At 36.6% G+C, this 12,892-nt stretch overlaps 1 protein-coding gene across 3 annotated transcripts in view; it reads left to right on the plus strand.

The window, feature by feature from the left end:
• The window catches only part of TOX (thymocyte selection associated high mobility group box), a 218,929-nt gene that overhangs the window by 190,990 nt on the left and 15,047 nt on the right, over positions 1–12,892 (plus strand). For all 3 annotated transcript variants that reach the window (XM_039703089.1, XM_039703088.1, XM_039703090.1), the window contains one exon: positions 2,161–2,241. In XM_039703089.1, coding sequence (XP_039559023.1) covers positions 2,161–2,241 — 81 coding nt within the window. The remainder of the gene's footprint in view (positions 1–2,160; positions 2,242–12,892) is intronic.

The following is a 12,892-nucleotide window of genomic DNA, read 5'->3' on the forward strand; positions in this document are numbered from 1 at the left end:
GTGATCTTTTGAAGAACATTGTTCTGTGTAAAATTCGTTGTTCAGCTCTGTTTTTTAAGTTGGCTATCAGGGTGACACAGAGGCATTGCAATATACAAAGCAGTATAACTTAGTCTTTGTTCTGTAGGTCAAGCTGAATTAATTTTAGCAGCTAGGAACACTGCTAAACACTGAATTAATTTTAGCAGCTAGACTTCTGACTAATTTCTTATTTTTTTTCAAAGCAAATAATAATTCCCCTAATAATCACAAATGATAACAACTTAAGAAGCAAATTGCTACCTTTTTTTTTATTTGCAGAACAATAGGAGATCAACAAACACTACATATTTATCTTAATCTGGCAAAATTACAAAGGTGCAAAGATACAGTTGCACAGCTAAAACCAATTTTTTTCCCTCTCTGTCTTTATATTTACAGTTTTAGAAGCCTAAGACTTCTCTGTTTCCATTGTGATCTTTTGCTTCCCTGGGAAGCAAAATCTTTAATCCTTTTAGACAGCCTCTGAGTTTTGCCAGCCTGTATCTGAGGTTTGTTCTATGTCTGAAAGTAAAGCGCTAGTGAAACAAAAAATTGTTTCACAAGTACATTCTTTATAAAAATGGTTTTGTACTGGATCCTTCCAGCCTGACATTACCACTCTCCCTTTGTTGTCTGCAATTGTATTGTCTTCTGTGTGTACACTCTGTGCTGCCAGGTCCTCTCCATTACAGGACTGGTTTTACTGAAGCATTGGAAGATCAAAAGAGAACACTTTAAAGTTCCATAAAGTTTCTCTTTCTGGGGAGGAGATGTTCCTGTGTGCTTTTAGCTGTGGAATTCAGAAGAACACCCCAAAATTGTCCTCCTAGCTTTGCCTGTCTTTTAGCTTTGAATCAATAGCCCAGTTAACCAGCCAGTGAGGATTGAGAGGGGGAAGATGGAAAGTCTTTAGTTTTCTCATGGAGGCTTTCCACAGGTGCCCAGGTTGTGCATTTGGCTGGAGAAGTGGACAACGGATACACAAAGCTGCAGTTTCATTTTGTGCAATATTATGAACTCCAAATGTCCCTCCACATGTGGATTAACCTTTGGCACTTGACTTAAAAATCATTAAATATAACAACAATAAAAAAGTAAATTTTCCTTCCCTTTATTTTTCTCCCTCACTTTTAAACCGTTGGATGTTTTCTAAACTTCTCCTTTCAACAAGAAAGATGAGCAGCTTAGTTACATGAAGCCCAGATGCATGCATGACTCCTAAATCTACCCTTTCAGGAAAAAACCCAAACCATGAAGTAATGAGAAACTCATGGCAATATGGCAAACAGAAATGTTGAGCTGTTCCTAAATCTGTCACTGACATGGCTAACAGCAAGTCATTAGCTAGGCTCCATGGGTCAGAACCTAGTTCTCTTCCTGAGAGCTTTCAACCCTAAATATCTACACATGCTTTTGTAACGTCATGTTGCTGTAGTGCTATGAGGTCCAGCTTAACCCTGCACATTGTCTTTGGTCTTGAAATCTGGGCAGAATTGAAGTGATTCTCCAAGGTCTTTAATCTATTATGAGATTGTGCACATGCCACATTTAAAATAATTTGGTGAGTTGAGAGAAATGTACAGAAATAGATCCATGCTTCTGAGAAGTTAATTAGACCGATATGGGATCAAGACTGGAATAATGGCTAACATTTATTATCCTTAGCAGCTCTGTGGGCTTCTTTGACTGCCCCCATCAGTTCACCCAGGGAAGAGAGGAATTCTTTGGCTAATCTGTGGTGCTGTCATCTCCTCCTTCATTTAGCTCAAATGTCTTTCTGCAAAATTCTTGTCTTCCCCAGAGGGTTTTAACTGGTCTCACAGGTGGAAGCCAGTGGAGAGGGTCACACCTACCTTCCCCCATCCCAAAAGGTCGCATTTGAAAGTACGTCCCATACTTCATTTTGAGAATTAAACCTGAGGTTCTATGAGGGATATTGTTTTTCCAGTACTGCTGGTTAGTTAAATGGTGCTTCACAGTTGGAACAATATTTTCTTTAAAATATTTGATGTTTATTATTTCACTCTTTAAGCAATATGGGGAGGAAAGGCTGTTTATTTAGAAAGACATAGAGACACACCAGTGATATATAAAAACAAAACCAGATTAATTTACCAATTTGCCATTCTTTGTTTTTAGGTATACAAAAAGAAAACTGAAGCTGCCAAGAAGGAGTATCTGAAGCAGTTAGCTGCCTACAGAGCAAGCCTTGTATCCAAGGTAACACATGATGTATATACATACACACATCTATATAGTGACATATTGCAAACCATTTTCAGCTGAGCACTGCAGTATTTAGTGCAAATAGCCTTGTTTATTATCACCTTAAACTTGCGTTTAAGTTGCAAATGCTCAATAAACACAATCATCTGTCCACATAAAGACATCCTTTCCCTCCTGGTCATCAAGACAGCACTTCAGTTTGGGAGTAACACGCCAGTTCAACAGGGGAAGGAGGTAGTGGTAAACAGACCTCCATATAACAAACATGCCAGGCAGCCGCTGTGCTGCCTAAAAGGGGAAAAAATATATATCATGCACAAAATGCCTGGGTTTGGTTTTGTGGGGTTTTTTTAGTACTGCTTTTTGCCTTGCAATCACAAGACAAAAAAGCTCAAGCTCAGATGATATTGAAGATTTTTGTAAGAAATGTGAATTTCCATTTTATGTCCAGCAAGCAAATGTGAGCATGGTGTAGGTCACCGCTAAGGCAATGGTGGAACATTCTTTACTGGAACACACTAAATATACAGCCAGTAGCAATTTTCTAAATAGATTTATTCAAACTCAGTACCCATAATTTTGCAGTAGACTCTTTAGAATTTGTAATAGACTTTTAAATATGCAGAAGAATGTGCAATTACTATACTGTAATGTCAATGTGAAAAACCCATTGAGAAACTTCAGAATCATACCAGTTAGAACAACTTGTTTTTGGTCTATCCAAACAAATTTAGATGAATTTTGTTCTTACTTAAATAAAATCAATTTTAGAGGTAAAGAGCACAGTACGAGGGACTGGTATATAGGACATGAGAAAAACTTCTTGGTTAGTTTCAAAATATTTTTGGGGCCCTGAAGGCAATATTACTGTATATACTATATTAATTTTTCAGGGGGTTTGCTATATATATATATATAGCAAGGATTAGCTGTGCAAGGACTTTTCATGCATGTTACTGCATTATCTTCATATTTGTTCAGTGTTTCTTCTGAATTTAAAAGTCTGAAATATGACTGGCACCTAATCAATTTTTGGGGGTTGTGTCCTATAACTTTCCATTTTTTAGCTGCCATTAGAAATACTCCTGCAATTAGTTAAAGTAATTTACAGTATACCTTTCATTTCTATATTGGGACTGTTTGGTTCCAGAAATAATCAATGCCTTCAGAAAGAGTACCCTCTGAACACAAGTAAATCTTTTTCAAGTAGCTTGCTTATTGGCAGCAGATAGGTCTAAAAAGATCAAAATATACCAAGTTTTAACCCAGCTTTTCACTTGAGAAGATAACTTGGCTATCATTATTCAGCACATCATGAACTATTTACGTAACACTCTATGTGACTTAATTTTGAAATGTGCAATATAAAAAATGTGATTTTTTTTGTTTTGTTTTGTTTTTTAACAACAAAAGAGTATATTACGGCATTTTCTGAAATTTGTTTTTTAGAAAAAAATTTGGAAGACTGTTGATCAGTTCAGTGCTTGAATCCATTAGTGCAAATATTCAAATTTGTTGTTAGTCAGAAAAGCACTGAAGCATTTTCTTAACTTTTAAGCAATTATTTAAATTCTGCCCATAATGTAATGTTTTCCTCTAGTGTGGAAAGTATAAAAATATAAACTTAATGAAGCTGAGTACTGATTGCTTATTCCCATGAACACACTCAATGAATCTAAAAGAGCTGGCATGTAACTAAAGCAAGTCCATTTTGGTATAAGGATGTAAAATAACCCTTTGTAATATAATATCAGTATATTCTACATTATCATTATTAAATATTTATATGGCACCAGAAGAGTTTTAGTTTTTTAGACAAGCCTGTAAGCATGAGAAAATATATATAATACATAATTAAGTTTATTTGGAGTCAGTGTGGTCTTTTATGTCCATGTTGTTACATTACCATCCATAAAAAACTACTTTTAGATGGTATTATTAAGATTCCAGGACCTCATTATCAAAAGCTGAGACATGCCAAAAGTAACGCAAATTTTCCAAAAATTCTTTTTTACCATATTAATGATTTGCTCACAGATATATTTTGTGCTTTGTGCCTCACTCTGTGGTACTTCACATTTATAATCAGGTGTTCACCCTGGATCCTCCTGAGTTATATTTACTGCCTGTTGTTTAACCTTTCTGCTTTATAGAATTTTCTGTGCTGCTCGTTCTAACAGTGCTTTGGTGTAAAGAAATTCTCACAAATACGTGGGAGCAGGAAGTTTATACAGTCCATGTTTTCAAACACAAATAATCATGAAATCAGGTTCTCATCAATTTTGTGTGTTGTCCTTGGAACATCTTTTCTTCAAAGTATTTGAACAATATTAAGCCCTTCATGTTCATAGCAGAGCTCCAATGACTTTGGGGTGGCAGCTATGAGATACTCAGTTATGCTTCCTATCCCATCAGGATATGCTTTGGCTATCCAAATGTTATCCAATTATCAAACTTTCTTTCATATCCCCTCCTAGTGGTCTCTGTCTGCAGGAAGAGGCAGGCACGAGGAGGCAATGGTTCTGCTCAAGTCCCCTCTGTCCAGCTCAGCAGGTGCCTTAGACCTCCCAGAGCAGCTGCTTTTCCTGTTTCTTATCTTTTTGACACTGATTCTGCTGCCTTTTTCATTAAGTATTACTGATTTTTAAACTAGTGAGCATACAAGAGTCTATGCATGTTTTTTTCTGCTTTTATTTACAAGTCTTCTCTTTTCTGAAAAGCAAGGACTGGACAAATGCCATGTTCTACCTCAGTGGTCCAGACTTGGAGCTGAACTCATGTCACCCATCTTGGCCATTTGAAATTCCAGAATAGTCAAAGTAGAAGATTACAGAGGAACAGGGAAGAAATCCTACAGCCAGGACCCTTCCTAGTCTCTGCCTGCTAGCAGAATAATGAAATTCAGACACACTGGTGTTCATACCAAGCTCTGGGGTGGATGTGGAGCATCAGGTGGAGAGAGTGGCCTTCTCCATGACACTCAGCTCCTTGCCCCTTTACTCTGATTTTGCTCTCCCCTCCCTGTTCACTGTTTAGAAAGCTGAGCAGTTCTGTTTGGGGTTTGTCTCACAGACACAGAGGTCACACACACCCATAGTTTGTATCATATCAGACTGTGTTATTTGACAAAATCTTAGCTGAAAAGAGTGGAAGGGTCACCAGAAACTCTGGTAATAGGATTGCCAGCCCATTTCTAGTACACTTTTAAATACTTTCAGGATGTCATTGTAGGACAGATATGGCTACCACCCAGTAAATACGGTAAACATAAGATTGCATAAATATGTCAGTATGCATTAATTCCTATTCATTTCTATTTCCTGTATTTTCTCTTTTTTTTGTACCGGTTGAAATTAATGGGTGTGTTGTTGAGTTTGTTCACGTGTGTAGGAATTGATAGGTGAAGTAAAAACACATAACAAAGCATTATATATTCTGCTATGCAGATTGCCATATTGCTTATAGTACTGACTAAGCCTTTGCATTGTAAACAAGTGTCTTTATATTTGCCCTTAGTTGCAACTTTTAGTACTATTCAGGTCCAGAAATGCAGTCTCTGGTATCTGGTAATTTGTACAGCATTACATAAAATGCTGTGAATTGCAATTTTACTTTTTTCATAAAACAAGCACTTTTTCTAGCTTAACCAGCCTTTTTTCTGGCTGACATTAGAGTTTTTGCTGCATCTTTCAAATATATATATTTAATACAGATGTATATGGGTAAATGTTAAATACTTTCATATATTACATAGGTTCATCTATGAATATTTATAAAAAATATATACACATTATGTGTTCAACATGCCTATTTATGTGCATATAAGTGATACATATATGTGTGTTAATTATAACAGAACAACTGTACCTGTTTCAGTAGTACAAAAATGATTTCTCATTCCTTTTTATTCTTTTTGACTAGATTAATCTTCAATTTTCTCTGTGTAGTGACACAATTTCAAGTTTCATGAAGTGACTATGGCTGAAGCTAAAACCTCTCAGCAAGGGGAATATTATTCAAATTCAAAATACTCAGGCATATTTCAAAATTCAGATGCTGTATCTAAGTCAAAGTGGTGTCCTCATTTGACTTTGAAGTGAACACATTGGACGTTTTTCAGTTTTGTGGACAGTGCAAATCCTTTGGACATGTAAAATTGCTTCTCGAAACTTATGGCAGACTTAGCTTTTCCTAGTCCATCATCTTGCAATTGTGGTTCATAAAAAAACTAAAGGTCGTATCTGTAAGACTGACATTGCCTTAATGCCATTAGCCCAGCAATTTGTAACTAGAGAGTTCCAGGGACCCAAAGTATCTGTTACATTGCCTGTGCTGTAATAAAAATGATCAGCCTAAGGAATTCAAGTCTCTTAAAAATGCAGTGGACATAAATAAAAACATTTGACCTTCTCATAAAAAGCAATATGGAGACCATCATAAAGAAAAAATGAGTACAAAAATCAATAAAACAAGCAAACAAAAACAAAATCAAAACCCAAAAATAACCCAAAACTAAAATTATAAAATTGGTATTACTTTCCAATTTCATAAATGTATGTCTGAGAGCATTTGCCTAACATATAAAAAACCAAAAATATATGTTAGGTCTCCCTGATCATTCATTTCCCAACTTCTGAATAAATGTGTGTGTGCAGTTGTGCTCTCTCCACAATCTGTGTTTTCTAACTGCATAGCTTCATAGTGGCCAAGCTTCAGATGTAGGGGGGCACTGTATCCTGGCTCACTCCTCCCCTAAATAAGCAGCTGCTGGGGTTTAGGACATTTCTTTTGGGAATAAAATTTGTAATATCTCTTGACAAGAGTTAGTGACTGAACTGTCTTGTCTCTGGTCAGTGCTTTAGCAAGTTGGCTATTGAATGCAAGGAGAGCAGCATCCCTTCTGCTGCTGGCAAAGAGGCACCTGCTTCTGAGAACAGCTTTTCCTACATCATATCTAGCCCTAGTCCATGCAGATGTTTTGGAATTTCATGAACCAGTTAGGCTGTTCTCAGAAGCAGGTGCCTCAGAAAGCATAAGAGAAAGAATAAATAAAAAATACAGTTGTGTTTGATGCATGATTTTTTTGTTGTAGCTACAAGTGCTACAAGGCATATGGTAATATTCCTCTTAAAGCAAAAACAAAACAGCCCCAGACTGATGACATACACATACAAGTTTTACCTTTTTCCATTAGAATTGCTAGATCAAAAAAACTCTGATTAAAAACTTCCAAAGCAGGTACTTCATGCTTCTGTGATACCTCATTCTTTCATAATTTCTGGAATTATTATGGTGTAGTCAGAAATTTTCAAAGAATCGTAAATTAAATGCTTTATGTGCAAATATGTGATGCATCAGAGTATCTGCTAAGTAAATGTGTGTTTATAAAACAATTGTCTAATCTCATCATAAGTCCAAACATTATTTTTTTTTTGTCTAGCAAGGAAACCAATGATCTACTGCGGTTGAAAACAAAGAGCAAACTGTATTTAAGTTAGTGATATGAATTTGATTTGAGGCTAAATCATGTGATGCTTTACATTCAGCAGTGCAAAAACTGAGAGATACTCTCACGTAATTTCTGCCAAAAATTGGCAGAAATGTCTTGATCTTGATAGAAGCCAGATTTTGATTTGAAGAGGAACTGTGTTTTTGAAGTGAGTTAATAAAACTAGATTTCACTATTAGCCTAGTGCTTCCATTTGGGGAATTAAAACACTTGTATCAAATTAAAGTTGCATATCCTTTATCACATGTACCCAGGTTACATTCATAAAACATCCATTTTTACTTACATATCCTAAATGAATCCATGACAATCCCCTGTAGATGATGACAAAATGTATATTTAGATTTGAAGATGTTCTTCTGAGCCACCTTGACTAATTATAAATGACAACCCATGGCTTACTCCTTTGTTTCTGAAACATCAAGAATGTGTCAAAAAGCTTTCTGAACTCTCTGGGGTCCCAGATGTTGTTATTGCAATAGGTGACTGGAATTAACAAAATAGGAAATGTCATTTGATAAGATCCTCTTGTGAGTTAGGTAGGAAGGCAGCTGCACTGCAAATATGCATATGTTATCCACTGGAGTAGATAGAGTTAAATCAAAGGGGGCTCTGTAGGAGTTAAAGAGCTAAGCAGGAAGAGAAAGCAGTGCTGGAGAGAAGTCATTCTCTCATAAACATCTTCACAGGGGTATTAATAAAATGGCTGAGCCCATGCAAGCTAGAAAAAGGGATTCTTCTCAAGGACAGGCTTGGGGTTGGAAGTCACCTAAAATGTCAAAAATGTTACAAACAAACAGGATTATGTGAACACAGAAAAGCTGAGAGAAGGAATAAACAATTCAAGATGCTCTTTCCACCAAAGAGACAGCAAAGACAGCAGATGCAAACTTAAGCTTAGGTAAGCTTTGTAGGAGCTGCATAAATATGCAGCCAATTTCCTTCTATCTGCCTCTGTAATGGTCACAGTACTGAAGATAACTCATTTTTAAGCTGAGTCAGGCCTGCCTAAGTTTGATCACAGCCTGCACAGCCTGGACCATCCTGGTACCAGCTGACATAATCACTGCTGTTTCCTGAATGTAACCTTCATTCTGGTCACAGAGTCTGAAGATTGTTGAATTCCTCAGCATGGCTCAAGGACAGACACCAGTCACCAGGTGTGAGCATGGCACCATCATGGAAAGGGACGGTGTGGCAGCCACAAATGTTTATGACACGTGTTCATGTAAACCTTGAATTAGGTTTAGCTCTTTTCCAGGCTTTGAAATCCTCACATAGTTCAGGTTCCAGTGTGTGGAGAGAGAAGGCCGGACCTCCATTTCTTATTTAAAGAGAAACACCTGTTTCTCATTTAAAATAGAACTATGTCACACCATTATGGCTTTGTGAAACACCTGTTTCTCATTTAAAATAGAACTGTCACACCATTATGGCTTTGTAAAATACTAATAATAATTCTGAATTTGGAATACACATGTCACACCATTATGGCTTTGTAAAAAAATAATAATAATAATAATAATAATTCTGAATTTGGAATACATTGTGTTTGCCTACAAGTAAAGCTGCTTACACTTTTTGTACACTGTTTGCATATTGACCATAAGGCTCCCTTTCCCCTTGAGGAGGTCTCTCAGCATATATTTAAAGGACACATAAGCTTCCAGTAGTACCAAGAACATTTACTGAACATTCTGAATGTATTTACTGAGTATTCTACTGCAAAGGAGAACTTAATTGGTGTTATTAATAAAGAAGCATTTTGATAATATCTCATCTGTAAACAACTGAAGTTATATTGCTCCAACTGAAAGGCTTTGATCGTTAATTTTCTGAAATCAGTAGAACAAGAAAAAAACCCTTTTTTCTCTGTAAATAGAACATCTCTGGTTTCTTTGGGACAACACTGACTTTTTAGTTTTACATTGCAAGAAGAAATATTAGTTGAGCACTGCATACTAGAGTGAAATTATTGTAAAAATCTATTTAATTCCAACATATTATTCTATGGTAGAAAATAATTCTGAATATGAAGCATGTATAAATTATATAAGTTGAAGATATCCATATACATCATCTGTGAATACATCTATGTAGTTCTACTTATTGGCAACATTTCTAACAAAAAGTGCATTAACATGTTAACAATGGAAATAAGTAACTTGTAGATTCTAGGCCTGCTTCTGATCCATGCACAGATCAGAGGTCAAAAGTAGTGATCATCAACTGGGAATGACTCTCAGCCTCTATTAGTCAGATCCTACCTGGTTTTCATGAAAAATAAAATGGACATCCAAACATTAATACTTAAGTAACAGTAACAGTGTTGGGCTGTGATCCAAATTCTGTTTGAATTAATAATAGATTTTCCTTTAAATTCAGTAGTCTAAGGATCAGGCCCTTTGAGTACTGCCTTGTTGAAACGTGTCCTTGCTTTACTTTCAACCACATGGATGTTTATGTTCCAACAGAAATGGGATTGCAATCTCCAACAGCAGCCAGAAGGCAGGCACAATTTAGAAAGAGAATCAATACCCATGTGTAGGTTTCAGGAGCTGTTTGGTTACAGAGATACATAGGTGAGAGCTTAAAGTGTGAGTTTTCAAAATGTTTCAAAGTTTTCAAATTATATCCTAAAAATATGGAGATGCCAAAATGACATAATCTAGGCTTTTTTTTTTCCTATAACACAGCTAAATTGAGCAGGATGTCTTTACCAAAAATAATTTCTCAACCACAGGAGTGAGTTGAATGGGGTGATGGAAATCCCAATGTTGCTTTCCTCTAAGGAACAGACACACTCCCTGTGCCTGAATGCAGTGTGATAAGAATGACCACTAGTCCCAGGGCAGTTCCCTTCAGAAAAGAATAGCACAACTAACTGAGCAATTATTAACCCCTTATTCCTAATTTAATTATTTAATTTGGCAGTAAAGCATAAGGAGTTTTGGCACACGGTAAGGGAAGTGCATGGGAAAGCTGTCTTTGCACTAAAATTGGAGGGGATGTCATGAGTTTGGTGAAAATCATGGGAAGAACTTGATTCAGCACTTTCCAAACTTTGTGCAAAATTATCCACCCTGAACACTTTCTGTTAAGAACAGCACTCATCTGCATCATCACACACTTCCTTGAAAATATTATATAAATAAAATAACTTTGTGGACCAAGGGTCATGAACCACCAGTAATTTTAGTTAATATAATTATACTTGTTACCATCAGAATTACAGTGGTACTTATTTTGTTCCGTCCCTTTTCCTATATCTCTTCCGCTTTCATTATCTTTCTGTTAGCATTTCAAAATGTTCTTCCTTTTTTTCTTCGTGCTTCAGTAAAACAACAGATTCTTTTGGGGGGAGGGGATGGGAAGGGGATTTGTGTTGTGCCTAAAGGGCAGTCATCATTTCTCTGTACCATTCCCTTGCCTTGGCCTACCTACCTTGTCTTCACCTTCTTAGTTTTTGTGTTTTTTTATTTATTTAGACAAGAGTATTAGGTGATGATGTTAGAAGGAGAGACAGGTACACAGGAAATCCTTCTCTTAGACTATGAAGAATGTTGAGATTTACAGTAAGGCTTCAACTTGTTCTCCAGAACAAGTATAAGCCACTCAAAGAGCATAAAGGACTGTTAAGAAAAACTAATTTGTCGCCCTCGTGTATGTTCACTAATGTACGTGTAAAATACCACCACCTGCCATTAACGAAATGTAATATTCTGTCACCCTCTAGTGGTGGGTCTACACCACCATTCTCCAGCTAGTTGTGATGGAAGATGTTCTCACTACATGTCTAGAAGAAGACTTTTTAGGATTTAGGATTTATTGGGCCCCAGTGTTTGGTGGCCTGTGTGTATGGATTTGTAATTTTGGTCTCCACTGCATATATCTGAATTTTGTCCTAGAACTTCATCCCATAAATTAGTGATGTAAAGTGTCTGTGTTGGTTTGGGGCAGATTAATTAGAGGTTTGGGAGAGCTTTTTAAGTTGTGTGTTCTTATCCTTGGATAAGTGAAGAGAATATTGGCTGAAATCCAACCTGCAAAGCAGGGAATGTAAGTGTGTATTTGAAACCCTTATGGACAGTCAAATCCATTATTTCTTAATTCAAATTTTTACCTATAAATAAAGTCCTTGTCTAAGACTGATACTGCACAGGATCGGTGCAATGCCCATTCTAGTCTGTGAAAGCAGCAATTGGGCTCAAAATCATAGTGTGACCTATGTGTCATACATGCTTCTTGTTTTATTTCACAGCAAAGTGATATCACAAAGCTGAAAAACTTGACACCACCTATTTTATTAGGTCCAGTAATACTTACAAAATATGTGTTTCTGACCTAGCTGCAGAAAAAAGCTGAAAGTGCAGGATGCTGGAGAATGTCATTCAATGGGTTCACTTATCAAGATTCCAGTAACTGATAATATTGATGTGTTTTACACTGATATTGGACAATTTGGTTTCAGATCACATATGACTTAAAGCATCCTAAGTTACAGCAAAATATGTGGTCTTATACTGAAGCGTTGTGCTTTTTACTGGATCAAGAGGTGGTGAAATATATAGAAAGCTGATTCATAGCTTGAGACAACTGAAAGTCCCTTTTGATCACTTTGCAGAGCTCTTCTCAGAGGTATAATAAGTGTTATTCATCTCTGACCAGAGACTCTGCAATTTCTCTTAATACAATTCAGCATTTAAAATATCAAATTATACTATCTATATGTCTGTAATTTTATCAGTGTGGGCCATGCATCCACCACTTACGTGTGAACTCAGAATTGTCCAGTAATTAGATTAGTTCCCTGTTAATTTGTTAAAGAGTATATGGCAGCATCTTTGTAGTTACAAATGAAATAGAAGTGTATATCAGTATGTCAGCAAAGGCTTTTCACAGCACTCACCTCACCAGGAGGATTAGTTTAGCAAATCTGCCCTTAGACACTTCAGGAGCAATTATCCCTGCTTGGACCACAGAGAGCCTGCCAGCTACATCATGGAAAGACAAACTGTTTCCATGAGGGGACTGTGCTCTCAGTAAAACTTCCAAGTCTCTCAAGAAAGAACACAGCTTGCACCTCCTGTAATGTGTAATAAGCATGGGACACCCAAGAGGAGTCTCCTGACCATG

The sequence above is a fragment of the Passer montanus genome, unplaced genomic scaffold (genome assembly GCF_014805655.1).
Source record: "Passer montanus isolate IOZ18808 unplaced genomic scaffold, ASM1480565v1 scaffold16, whole genome shotgun sequence".
Taxonomy (NCBI): domain Eukaryota; kingdom Metazoa; phylum Chordata; class Aves; order Passeriformes; family Passeridae; genus Passer; species Passer montanus.